Genomic DNA, 14481 nt, shown 5'->3' with positions numbered 1-14481 from the left:
GGAAATGTTTGGAAATGAACCTTCCAGCTCAGCGAGCAAACTTACGTCCAGAACCTCAACCTGAGCTACAAATCTTCTCAAAACTCATCATTTGTCCTCTTTGGCCTCTTCAAACAAATCTGTGTAAGTGTTGGTATTTATCTGAAGAGAACTTTTGAGTGCTCTGATCTTTATGGATGTCTGTCTCTCTCTGTGGCGCAGGTATCTTCCAATGGTATCCAATCAACACCACTAAACCTAGCTACATACTGGAAATGCAGTCTTACCACTACTGACATTCGAGTGGACTACAAATATAACCCAGAAGCTATGGTTTCTCCTTCTGTGCTATCAAATGTTCAGATTTTGATGCCAGTAGATGGTGGAGTTACTGGCATGCAGTCACTGCCTACAGCTATTTGGTAATTTAGAAATCTGAACCTTTTATTCATTTTAGAATTTTGTTTAACATCAGAAAGAAAGAGCATTCTGAAGCTTGTTACTAATATATCTTAAATAGATCTCTGTTTAGTTGACCTATTAAGACTCCCCATTAAGATGTATGTTCCATTTACTATTAACAATATGTTGGCACAGTCATTGTTTTGTCTTGTATATCAAATTTCTCCCTTCTTCCTTGACTGGAGGAAGCTGCAATCCAAGAAGATGTAGAGCAGATTTTCTGTAATGTTTCTAGATAAAAGATTTAGTTGTGCAAAGTTATTGAAAAAAACTGGGGCTATTCTCCTTGGAGCAAAGTAAGAAAAACAAAGTTTTGCTAGAGGTATTCAAGATCATTACTGATTTTGTTGGGGCATATGAGGAAGAACTAGTTCCAGTGGGGCTTACCTGTTGAGATGTTATTACGCAGAGGTGTACAGTAATAGGAGCAGGTGGAACCTGAACCCTGGACTCCTAATCCAGAGGTAAGGGTGCTATTCATCTGTTGGTTGTTAGATCCCAGCAGTGGTGAGATACATTAGAAGGACATTTATTTCTCACTTAAGGGCCTTAATTGAGGACATCCCACGAATTGGGTTAATGCAGGGCATCAAGCAATGTAAGACACTAATGTTCTGTGGATTTTGCATTGTTGCGTCATGTTCTAATGAGTGTATAAGTGCTAGCATATTCATACATTTCATTTGTTCACCTGGCCTTGATTCAGGAATGCAGAACAGAAGAAGGCCTTATGGAAGCTGTCTGAAATTTCGGAGAAATCTGAAAATGGAGGTAGGTAGAATATGTGAATCACTACTTTTCATTTCTCAATTAGCTGCCAACAGTGAGTGCATTTTTATTTTTGGAGTTAAATTCAGAAAATGAAACGTTATTTATGAATCATTAAGGCCGGTGATAACTCTCCAAACTTTGTCACAAACACTTATGGTGAAGCAAGTTTCCTTCCCAGCTACTATCTCAAGAGCAGACTGTCAGAGATTTGGACACCTTTTTAATTTGGAGGAGAATGTCTAATTCCATATCCAAAATATCACAGAGCCATCTACTTCCAATCTAGCGATATGTCCCTTCATTAATAACTGCTCGTTTGTCACAGAAACAACCTGTAATAATGCCAGAATTGATTAATCTAATTCTGTTCTTGTTGATAGAGAATATTAATACTTTTTATTTATTTGGAGTCTTTATGTAATGTAGTAAAAACATTCCCAAGGTGCTTCAGAGGACAATTATGAAACAAATAAATGTTACTTAAGGATAAATTAGAACAGATAGCCATCATTAAAGGGGTGGATTTTTAAGATATGCCTTAAGGCAGAAAAGAAAGGAGGAGTTACTCATGGGAGGAGTTTCCAAGCTTAGAGCCTTGACTGCTGAAGTCTAGGTTACCTCTGATGGGCAAATTAAAGTTTCATATTCTTAAGCCAAAATTGAAAGATATCTTGAATGTTGATATATCAAAGATGGGAGGATGATGCCATGTAATGACTTGAAAATAAGAGGGTGAAGATTTAAAGTTTACTTTTTAAAGGGGTGACTAATTGTTTACAGGGCTAAATTGAGGACAGTGATAAATTAACAATAGAGAAATTAAAGTTCGAGCAAAGAAATTAGCATTTGAAGAAAAAGAAAAGGAATGACAGAGAGAGAAAGAGAGAAATAGGGAATGGAGAAAAGAGCAAGGGGGTAGAGAGAGAAATGCAGGAAAAATGGCAAGCAAAGCATTTGAGTTGAGACAGCCAAGCTGAAAAGCAGGAAACCTATTGTGTCCCACGAAGACACTACTGGCCCAGACTTAAGGGTGGAGGCAACATTATTTGCTCATTTAATTCCAAAGTTTGAGGAGACAGAAGTGGAAACTTCTCACATCTCTTTGGAGCTGGTAACTCAGCAATTTATGGAGCCAGTCCAGCATTGGTCAATACTAATGCAGATTGGGCTTTTAGGGTGAGGCAAGAAGTTTATTCCCTCTTGCCTGAGAAAATTGCCAGGCACTTACAAGGTAGTAAAAGTGGTTATCTTAATTATATACCAGAGGGTGCCCATAAAAATTATGTGCCTTGAAGAAAAAGCCTAACCAGACATATCTGGAATTTGACAAGCTTAAGCAGCAGTAGGTAGTTAATTTAGAAGCCACTTACAAAAATCTCAGTGAAACAATTCTTGAAGGGTTTAAAAAACCCACCACCACCCCCCATTCCCAATAAGAGTGCTGTAGGAGGAACAGAGTGTGACTGGGTCAGGGTATGCAGCCATGCTGGCTGATGCTTGAGCTGATCCACAAACTCCTATTCCAAGACAACCTCTCTCCTAGCCACCTCCGATTATTATTAGAAAGCAAAAAGTGATAGAAAACTGAGCACCCATGGTAGAGAGGAAAATGCTGGGAACAGTCCTCAGGATGGAAAAGGTAGTGCTGCGATGAAAGTTGAGCTCCAAGAAACCTTTGTTTTAATGGCTGAAAGGCAGGCCATGTCCAGTACAACTGCTAGAAGGCTAAGAAACACCAGGAGCATTTAGTCAGACACAACACACTGCAGAGAATGGCAGTTTGTCAGAGAGCGTAGCAGATCAGGCTATGGCTGTGACTACAACTGCAAATCCCTGTAAAGACACTGCTGAGAGTGTAGATGAAATTAAACAAATCCTAAGAGTTACCAGGATTTTACATCTAAAGGAAGCGTGGCCACATTTCCCCAGGGTAATACAGGCAAGCTGGTAGTAAACTAGGGAATACTGGAGCCAACTAAACTCTACTGCTGGGAAAAGGTGTGACTTTCCCCATCAGTGAGTATAGTAATTGCCAAGGTGCTCATAAATGGGATTGAAGATTGATAGATTTCCCATTTCTCGTTAGGAATGTAAGAACAGGAGTAAGCCATTCAGCTCCTCGAGCCTGCTCTGCCATCCATTAAGATCATGGTTGAACTCTGGCATAACTCCATGTCCCTGGCTTGGGCCTTTGGTACCCTTAATTAATAAACATCTGTCTATCTCAGATTTAAATTTAACAATTGAATTAACATTGACTGTTATTTAAGGAAAAGAGTTAGCAACCTTCACTACTGTGTAGACATAATTTTTAACATCTCTCCTGATTGGAGTCAAGATTAGAGTGGTGCTGGAAAAGCACATCAGGTTGGCAGCATCCAAGAAGCAGGAAAATCAATGTTGCGGGAAGGAGCTCTTCCAGCACCATTCTAATCTTGACTCCAATCTCCAGCTTCTGCAGTCCTCACTTTCGCCTATCCTTCCTGATTGACCTGCCACTATTCTTAAACTATGCCCCCATTTCTAGAATTTTCAACCATTAGAAATAGTTTATCTGCTCTGTCATTTCATATTAATATCTTGAAAACCTCAATACAGCACCTCTTAATTTTCTGAATTCTAAAGGCCTAACTTGCCTAGTCTTTCCTCATGACTAAACTCCAGAAATCCTTATAAAGGTGCATTGAACTCATTCCATCCTTCCTAAGATGGAGTGCCCAGATCAATTTTCAGTACAGTAAGTGGTATCTAACTATAGTCTTTCATATAACTGCAGCATAATGTCTGTATCCTGTAGCCATTTAGATAGAAGGCCAGTATTCCATTAGCCTTCTTGACTATATTCTGCACTTGTTCTAGGCATTTTCAATGGCTGTGCACCTGAACCCCTCCCAATCTCATTGGACATCCACTGTATTTTTACATTCTGAGAAAAATAACCCTCCTTCAGTCCAAAATGGATAACCTCACACTTGCTTATATTAAAGTCCATCTGCCACAGCTTTGCTTATTCACCTAATCTATCAATGCTGTCTACAATGCTGTCCAATTTTGTCATCAGCAAATTTGGATATTTGACTTTCTATGCCACTATCCAAGTCATTAATGATATTGTGAATAATTTACACCACAATACACATCCTTGCAGGACACTCCTGGTTAGTTTCTGCCAAACTGAGTGTTTACCCATAATTCCAACTCTCTTGTTTCCTGCCATTCACTGCACCTGAGTAACGACCAGTGAGATCATCCCTTTTTTGCCTGTGGATAGAATCATCTTGTTCCTTGGCAGTGACCTATTGAGATCAAAGGTAATATCATCCTCATGGGCTCTCTGAAAAGTCTGTGGAAGTCAGGAAAACCCATCAGCTGCAGGTGAAATGCCCAGCATATCCCTGACTATATAGTCACATGATCTGTTGCCTGACAGACTCAGCCAGTTGAGACTAAGGTGGCACTGCAGACAAAAGACCTTCAAAACCAGTTATCTGAAACCTTTGGGTGTCTAGAAGATCTCAATGAGGTAATAAGTAGAACTTCTTTGGTGGCAGCTCAATGAGCTGGTCCAGTGTTAAAAACAATAGTTCAGATTGATCACACTGAAGCTGAGGCACAACCTGTCCCTGAATATTACTATATTAAAAATAATGTGCTAATATGGAAATAGACACCTGCAAGTAATGAACAGACAGTGAACCATTAAAGTAGTGATGACACCAAAATATCATAAGGCGATATTTTGGCTTGATCATGGAATTCCAATAGACTTATGCAAAAACCTAAGTCCACATCAGCCAGCATTTCTACTGGCCACAGCTCCATAGAACATAATAGGGTTTTTGCATAGAGTTTTGTAGTACCAGTTATGTTATAGGAAAACTGTACCTGCAGTAAAACCTACACGCATGATTCTCCCATGCCACTTGTTTCCTATTGTCAAAACATTGATGAGGGAATTGACCCAATTCTTCATCAAGTATGGTCTGCCAACCAAGATCCAGTCAGTTTAGGGCTCATGTTGAACCTCCTGAATGAACTTTTGATTTGACTTATTATTGTCATGTATGTAGGCACAGTGAAAAGTTCTATTTTGCATGCAGTACAGGCAGATCATAGAGTGATAGAACTGAGCAAGGCTGCAAAGAAGGTGCACAAAAAGCAAGATCAACATTAGATTTGAAATTTGAAGTGTCCATTCAGGCTTATAACAGTGAAAAAGAAGCTGTTCTTAAACTGTTGATATGTGCGTTTTAAGCTTTTGTATCTTCTGTCTGACTGAAGAGTTTGGAAGAGCTTATAACCGGGGTGGGAATGATCTTTAATCTTACCAGCCTTTCTGAGTCAGAACTGTAGATGGAGTCAATTGATGGAAGGTTGGCTTGTATGATTGACTGGGATGTGTTCATAACTCTGTAGTTTCTTACGACCCTGCACAGACCAGTTCCCATACCAAGCTATGATGTATCCTGATAGAATGTTTTCTATGGTGCATCTATAAATGTTGGTGAGAATCCTTACAAACATGCCAAATTTCCTTATCCTGAGGAAGAAGAGGCATTGCTGCACCTTTTTGACTGTCACATCAACATTGGTGCAGGACTTGTGCAGAACTTAAAGAAACCCGATTAGAATTGAAAAGACAAGACCCAGACTAAGGGAATGATTATATGTGACAGTATGTTTGTTATTTTATGTTTAATTATTTTTCATCCTTTGTAATGAATTAAAATGGATCTCATTTTATTTGTTCTATATTATCACAATGACAGATCAGAATCCAAAGTATTATCAACATTTTTTAAACTTTTAGTTCCAAAGTGTGTTTCTTAAAAGAAGATTGCTGTGAAACCTGTGGAATGTTGCTCCTGTAAGTGTCCAGCACTTTCAGAGATAGAGGTGTAACAGAAGGAGATAACAAGGGGCTCACTCATTTTCCCCTCACCTCCAATGCCACTCAGCAGAAAGCCACATTTTGGGGACACTTGTCCTTTCAGAAATACACAAAGGTCTTACAAACTGACTCCAACCCTGATCTGTGTTGACGAATGGAAGAAGGTGTGCTAGTGAACTGAGGCATTGACGTATAGCCTGAGTTTGAACACTAGTGTGCTGTGAAGGTCACAGTTGAAGAATCATCCACTAGTCACCTTTGCATTATAGGTAAAAAGATTCTCAATTTTGAGTGCTGGAAGCCAGGCAGCCAGCAAATCAGTCTAAAAGACCCTCACTCTGAGAACCGCCAGCCAACTACTATAAAAAGGAGATGGGACAAAATGGTTTCAACTAACTGCAAAGCTACGAGCTCTGAACGTAACTGTTCAGCTATCAATGTTACATTATCTGCTGTTCACAAGCCACTCAGAAACTGATCCATGTATCTTTTAACTTTGATTTTTTGACTCACTTTTTATTACATATTTGTGTGTTGTATTATTATTTATTTGCTATTAATGACTAATAAAATTATTTTGTTAAGTAAAGAAAACCTAGTTAACTTGTCTCCTTTTAAGAACAGAGGGATCATTTTTGAATTAACCTTGTTACAACCAACCAAGGGCACAGACAAATAAGATGGGAAGGCAGTTCAACCATCTTTAGCCAAGAGCTTAACAATTTGGGGTATCCATGTGGAACTGTACCAATTTTTGGAATCCTGTTCAGGAGATCTGGTCATAATGATACGTAGACAGCAGATAGAAAACGGAGAAGAAAAGGTTGGACTGCAAAAAGTTCCATGGTAACGACCTAGTTTATATATTGGTGCACAGGTAACTTAAGCATAGACCCAGTTTACTCTCAAATTGTTCATGTTGACATGGAACATTGACCAACTGTTTAAAAGTTTAGAGACAGGTGCAGCAACGAGCTAAGTCCAGAATCTATTTGAAGGATAGCATATCGAAGGATGTACTGATGGAAGTATTTATTTTTAAAGAGAGAGTTCCAGGATTTTGAGCCAGTAATGAATTTGTTTGCATGCATTACTGCACATTGAACTACTCCTATTCTTTCAGGTTCTGGATCCCTCAGAGCAAAATTTGACGTGTCAGAAGGTCCAACCAAGCCATCAACTCTTGCAGTCCAATTTCTCAGTGAAGGATCCACACTATCAGGAGCAGATGTAGAGCTTGTAGGCACTGGTTATAGACTTTCTTTAATAAAGAAGAGATTTGCTACAGGTAAGAGCTGCAGAACTTTTAGACTTCTGGATGCAATTGAACAATCATGGAGTGACTTATTGAAATTTTAACAAACAGACACACTAGGGTTATAGTTGTTTTTGTTTCTGGCCTCAAAACCTAGAAATTAATTCAAATCCCATCATGGGATTTTGCAGATTATAGTTCAGTCTTTAGATATGGAGAGCTTGTTTCTCCAAGTGAGAGAATCTAGAAGGTCGCCATCTCAGGATGATGGTCAGCCATTTAGAGCAGAAATTAGAAAATATTTTCACTCACTGTTGGGAGTCTTTGCAATATGATTCTGATGATTCCTGATGAAGGGCTTTTGCCCGAAACGTCAATTTTCCTGCTCCTGGGATGCTGCCTGACCTGCTGCACTTTTCCAACACCACTCTAATCTAGTCTCCGGTTTCCAGCATTTACAGTCCTTGTTTTTACCTAATCCTCTATCATTGTTAATGTATTTCCATATCAGATGGTAAAATTTGAAATAAGTAAAAATGTAATGATGACTACGAATCCATGTCCATTGCCATAAAACCTGATCGAGTTCACTAATGTCCTTTGGGGAAAGAAATTGCCATCCTTACCTGGTCTGGCCTACATACGACTCCAGACCCACATCAAGGTGTGTCTGTATTGCCCTCTGTGCTGTTAAGGACAGGTGATAAATAATGGCCAGTTACACCCACATCCCATGAATGGATGAAAAAAAAGTGTGGACCTTTTCAACATCCATTGCTTTCCCATTATCTACTCGCTTGTAATCTTCTTGAATAATTCTAGTAAATTTGTCAGGTTTGATTTTCTTTTCATGAAGCCATGCTGATGCTACTTAATCATGTATCTTTTCTATAGTAAGCTATGCAATTTTGCTACAGAAAATCTGCAGCCTTTCTAAATACAGTGACTGAGCACCAGGTTAAATAACTAAATAAAAACCTATCAAGTCAGCTTTTATTCTAGGGTCTGACTTTTCTTGTAGTACCATCAGTTGGGAATCATACAAACTGCTACTTTTTAAAGTTCTTTCCATTTAAAATTAAGATTGGATTGTTGTGATATACTAATCAAGACTGATGACAAATTAAGCATCAGTTTCCACAGCACTGAATTTAGTCTGTCATCCATCAGAATTTAACTAGAATCGTAGAGTCCCTCCAGAGTGGCCTGTTTCCACACTGTAAGGATTCTAAAAGTTAGTTAAACTCAGGTGGATGAGAGACTAAATTCAATACTGTGGAAACTGATGCTCGGGACAAGAAATATAAAAGTAAGATTAAAATATCAACATCTTGAAAACAAGCATAACTATTACTCGGTATACACCCGAGTAATAGTTGATTTTTTTGACTACTTTTTAAGGCTAAATTTATGAGTTTGACTAATATATGGATACTACTTTTGAGGGGCTGAAATTCCCGCCCATCAAAATTCATACTGTACCATTAGCAGAAGCCCAATTGATCTCTAAACGAATAAAGAAAAAAAACCCAAATTATGGTAACTCTGAAAAGTCAAAGCGGAAAACAACAGCCAGCGGACTGGAAAACTGGGAGCGGAGCGGAGCGGAACAACTGGCAGACTAGAAAGCTGGAGCGTGACGTTTGGCACACTGACTCATAAACATTGATCTGTTAGCTGTGAAGAATTAGGATCGACTTTTACACAAGATATATGAAAAATTCCAGGCTATTTGGCCAAAATTAGGGGGTCGACTTTTACATGAATTGAGTATTACTTGGGTATATATATGATAAGTAGTCTCTCAAGTAATATTTAAAAATATTCTTTGACGTAGCCACTGCAGGAAAGTCTGAGGTCAGAGGACTGTAAGACCATAAGACATAGAGCCAAAGTCGGGCATTTGGCATGTTGAGTCTGGCAGCCATTCCATAAGGTTATGGCTGAGATCAAATCCACTCTACTTTTTCCCCTATTTTGTCCATAATCTATTCCCTTACTGATGAAAAATCTGTTTATCTCAGCCTTGAATATGCCTAACAACCCAGCCATTAAAGCCATTTGAGATAAAGAATTCCACAGATTCATTAGCCTCTGAGAAAAGAAATTCCTTTCCACCTCTGACGTAAATGTTGGACCTTTTATTCTGAGATTGTGTTCTCTGGTACTAGACACTCCTAAAGCCATCGATTTGAACCTTTAAATTTAGAAAAACTACTCCTCAATGATAAATCTTTAACTTCAACCTAATTGATTATCCTCAGTTTCTTTCTTGTGAGATGTGGTGGCGTGTTACATGAATGCCCACAAACTGAGAGCTTAGACGTTCTCAGCTTCAAATATCCTTCAGATTTCTAACCAAATTCTTACAGTCTGGAAGCTGCAAGAACTAAGCTTTTCTACCAAGGTAACTGTGATTTTCCTAGACTTCTATCAGAAGAGAAACTTCATTTGCTTCTGACCTCGGTTAAGTCTCCTCCAAAATACCTTTAAAACTTTAAATTTCTGGTTTTCTATACTAAAATCAATCCACAGTTATTTTGAACTGAAAGAAAGTTAAAAGCTTCAATGTTTACCCATCTTTTGTAAATACCCAATATAAACAGTTTTTCATTTGCTCATCATAGGGGCTATAGCACTTTCTGAGCAATACTTTATTAGATTAGTGAAAAAGCAAAGCAGGTCAGGCAGTATCCATGAAGCAGGAGAATGATGAAGGGCTGATGCCCGAAATGTCAATTCTCCCGCTCCTCGGATGCTGCCTGACCTGCTGTGCTTTTCCAGCATGACACTCTTGACTCTGATCTCCAGCATCTGCAGTCCTCACTTTCTCCTATATTAGATCATTGTTCCAGAACGTTGCTCTGACCTTTTTTACGATGAAAGCACTTCACAAAATTAACTAACCCCCATATGCCACTACTTTGAAATCCAAACACCAAAAATGATAAGTTGTGTAAAAAAAATTGCATTTGACTTTTTTCAAAATAAAATATTGTTCTGTTGGGCGTTCTGTAGCTTCTCTGTTGCCATTTGGTTCATGCTAATTATAGATTAATAAACTGCTCAATGGCAATGCTTTTTTAAGAGCTGTGCACAAAATAATCTATGGTATGTCATTATTGGGGAGTTTTCATTTTAAATTGGATTTCTGTTCATGTGTATGGGATATGTCTTTGAAGAAAGTATTTATTGTTTTCTCTCTTGAACAGGCCGATACATGGCAGATTGCTGACAGTTCCATCAGCACATTGAACCTTGGTGAAGGACAAGTTGACTGTCAGGTGTTTATTTTGATGGTACATTTGTACTTGCCTTCCAGCTACAATTAGTACTGCATTCAGGAGTACAAAATGGACAAGAAGAGTATTTTCAAGGATATGAAAACTTTAAAATTTAAATTCTGCCTTTGCCTGTTTTGGTCATTGGATTATAAGGAAAATCCATACTACACAATTTAAACATGCACTTTCTTTTAGAAAAAAAAGTCATTTTGGGGGAGAATAAGTTGTATTTTTATTACATTAAATTAGCACTGATGTGATTTTCAACACTGTTTAATTTTTTGAAACCTGCAATATTCAGGAAGTATAAAGTAAATGTCTTTGAATACATGATTTTATGTAGACTTTAATGAAGAGCAACAAGTGATCAGTAGTTATGCTGAAAATGTAAAAATGTATAATGTATATCAAACACACATAAATATATATAATAGAAGAACCAGCATTAACCATTTGCCTTCACTGTGCTTCTATTGTGTAAACATATAAAATTTTACAAATTACCAAGTTTAGCTGATTGTAAGGTTTGCTCTTGCAACAAAAAAAATTTAAATCAATGATAAATCTATAAGTTACAGAAATTTATATAGGTGAATATGAACTGTTCTACAACTTTTCTGATTCAATGTTATATTCTTGTGCCATACAAGGAGGTAATTTTCTGAAGGGTGGTACCATGTACGTCATAAACTAACATAACGCAAAGTTTTGGTCATGATTGTAACTGGAGAATATTTGAATGATGGTGAGTTGTAGTGCTTGTTACAGAACTCTTAAGGACTCTGAACTCTTACCCCGAAGCAAGGATTGTTGGGAGTTGGTAGGATGAAAAATCATCTGGCACTATACTATTGGCAAGTGACTTTCGTAGTCTTCAGATTAATTCTGAAACATTGCTGCAGACCATTAAATTATTTGTGTATTTGGATTGTTAGTGCATATCCAATTGTCAATTTGTGGGTTATTAATTTTTAAGTTTTTATACACATGCAGATATAATAAAACCAAGTTATGATACCAATGATCATTGCAAAAAATTTTCAAATTTGCGAAAAGGCCCACAATGTCACAAGCAGTACAAAAAAAGAGTTCAGAACAAACTGCCAGTTCATTGCAAGATGAAGAATACTGAATTGTTTTTATTTACAGTGCAATTAATGAATAGATTTCTGTATAATTGAATTCTCACTAATCCCTATAAAATTGGCTACCAATCATTTGGGACCTATTGCCATTACTGCTTTATCCACTCAGTGCGTCCTCCTACTGTGGGCTTCCTGTTGTCAATATAGATGCACTAAAACAACTGTCAATAGTTGAGAATATTTTGTGAAGACTGAGAATGTAGTTGCTGGTCTACAGTTACACATATTTTTGTTGTCCAAAAGATAGCAGCATTTTAAAAAAAATTATCATAGGGGTGGTATTCCAGTACTTTCTTGAACTGGGAGTGCCTGGATTTATCTGTCCTTTTTTAAGTGTACTTGTGTTACTTCAGAAATTAAATAAATGTCATCTGGTATTTCGCCAGGTTATCTTGTTGAGCAAAACTGGAAGTGTTTTTATATCTTGCAGAGTTTCAGGTCAATTTATTATTTTGCCTAATTGTGTATACACACACAGATAAAAGCTCTTTAAAAACCCCAACACACAATGTACTGAAGCTAAGGTTCACGTGCCAGCATTGAGACTTATTTTATGGAAGTTTGTTTTTCAAAACAAAAAGTGCCTTTATGTCAATTATTGTGCCACTAGGTTTTTTCAATGAAACTCTATTAAGCTAATTATTCTTATGTATGAATATTTCAAAAACTTGTATATAAATATGCTATAATCCTTAAATACTTTTGTATTTGGACTTGGAAGGGAAATGAATGTGATAAAACTGGAGTCTGTGGAAACAGTGTATTTCAAAAATGTTATTTCTTTTGATGGGCTATTTGCAATAAACTGTAGCCATTGTATTGGGAAACATAAGATATTTGTGTTTTTAGCCTGATAAATGATACACCTGCTGTTTAACATGTGATTTGCTATAATAATTCACGTTCATGTAATATTTCATGATCAGGTGAGTGTTAAAATAATCTTGGGGTGTAGAGAACACAGTCAACTTTTAAACAAAGTCTGAAAAACCGCAAAATATTTAAAAGGTTTAATTTTATTCCAGACTTTCTAGGCTTAGCTATATAATGGGCATAAACTCCCATGGATTAGCAAAGCAATAAACCATCTGACTACTTTGCAGAGAAGCTGTCTGGTGATGCCTGCTGGAAATGTATCTACATGGATATTTTATGGGAACAGACTTGGAATTCATGGTTATGGCCACCTATTTGAATAATTCATTTGCTCTTTACTCGGAATTGTACCTTCAAGAAGGCAAAAGCAAAACACTGGGATGCTGGAAATCTAAAATAAAAACAGGTGCTGGAGAAGCTGTGTGAGTCTGTGGAGAGAGAAACGGAGTTAATATTTGCCATTAACAATGATTCATCTGCAAAATCCTAAAGTGTGGTAATTTTAAAAATTAAATGTAGAAAATACAATACATTTCACTTGTTATGCTATCAGTGGGCATTTTCAGCATGTTTGGCAATTTGCCAGATGACATCACTGTTGCTAGAAACCTGGAGATCTCTTAACTTGATTCTATATTAAAAATGAAATTGGAAAAGAAGAAATGAATGTCATGGTAATTTGCTAGATCTTTTATAGGCAGCTTCTTCGAAGGTCTGTGGCAAGTATCATCACTTTGATCATAATTCTTAACGTAAGTACAACCAGCTGTCCAGAAGCTAAGAGGACAAATATTAGAAGGAAGGAAAGACTTGCATTCATTAGGCCTCTTGTAAATTCAGAATGTCTGAGTGCACCTTATCACTGATATTTTTGCAATATAGTCACTGTTGGTAATACAAAACAAATACGACCAATTTGCTTGTACTGTTGTCCAACAAACAGCAGATAATCAGACAATCCGTTTTAGTAGGGTTACTTGATGCTGGATATACATTCAGCTTGGTTACATCTGAGAGTTCCTTTTTCTTTTTTGAAATACTACCAGGGGTTATTCTATGCCCATCTGAGAGGATAATGGAGCATTGGGTTGATGTCTCATCTAAAATACTGCACCTTCAACCACTAAACTGTCAGTCTCTCTTTTGCTCCAGACTGGAACAGAATTTGAACGCAGACTTTCTGACCCAGAAGCAAGTTTACTACCACAGCCACAGAAAGTTTGATTTCTGTTCCATCCCTAAGTTAATTTCAAATAAAGCAGTCTTGGGACATTATGGTTGAATTTGATATGTCTGTTTTAGAAGAGGGTTTAAAAAAACAGCATCTGATTAAAATCCTGTGAGCTGTGATAAATAGTGATGATATGCTTGCGTTGGTTGAGGACAGTATAGTACTTCATTCTGATCTTACCAATAGTGAATAATTTGTCAATACTTGCTGACTCAACTCATTAAAGCTAATCTCTTAAATGATAAACTGAGGGGTTGATATCTCTGTGTGATTCAAATCAAAACATGTCTGAATTTGAGTTGCCTGACGTTAAAATTGAAGAAAATCCAACTTATTCCTTGCTGTGTTGTAAGCCTAGAAAGAAGCGTAGGGAAGGTTGATGGGAATAGCACATGCTAGTTTTGAAGCCTGACACATTTGTTGCACAAAGGTTGTCTGACTTTCTACTGAACTAAAACTACCACCTGCAAGTTCTAATCCATCTTGGCTTGGAACTATATTCCTTCACTGTCTCTGGGTCAAACCCTAGAACTTTGTAACAGCACTGTGGTTCAACACCACAAACAGGCTGCAGTGATTCAAGAAGA

The 14481-nt window shown here is 37.4% G+C and overlaps 1 protein-coding gene across 1 annotated transcript in view; it reads left to right on the top strand.

Moving 5' to 3' along the window:
* The window catches only part of fcho2 (FCH and mu domain containing endocytic adaptor 2), a 202094-nt gene extending 189489 nt beyond the window's left edge, over positions 1 to 12605 (top strand). Inside the window, exons 23-26 of the mRNA XM_060836174.1 lie at positions 202 to 401; positions 1148 to 1212; positions 7227 to 7391; positions 10571 to 12605. Coding sequence (XP_060692157.1) covers positions 202 to 401; positions 1148 to 1212; positions 7227 to 7391; positions 10571 to 10593 — 453 coding nt within the window. The 3' untranslated portion in view covers positions 10594 to 12605. The remainder of the gene's footprint in view (positions 1 to 201; positions 402 to 1147; positions 1213 to 7226; positions 7392 to 10570) is intronic.
* Positions 12606 to 14481: the final 1876 nt, after the last annotated feature.

The sequence above is a fragment of the Hemiscyllium ocellatum genome, chromosome 2, assembly GCF_020745735.1.
Source record: "Hemiscyllium ocellatum isolate sHemOce1 chromosome 2, sHemOce1.pat.X.cur, whole genome shotgun sequence".
NCBI lineage: Eukaryota > Metazoa > Chordata > Chondrichthyes > Orectolobiformes > Hemiscylliidae > Hemiscyllium > Hemiscyllium ocellatum.
This window is presented reverse-complemented; position numbering and strand designations above follow the sequence as displayed.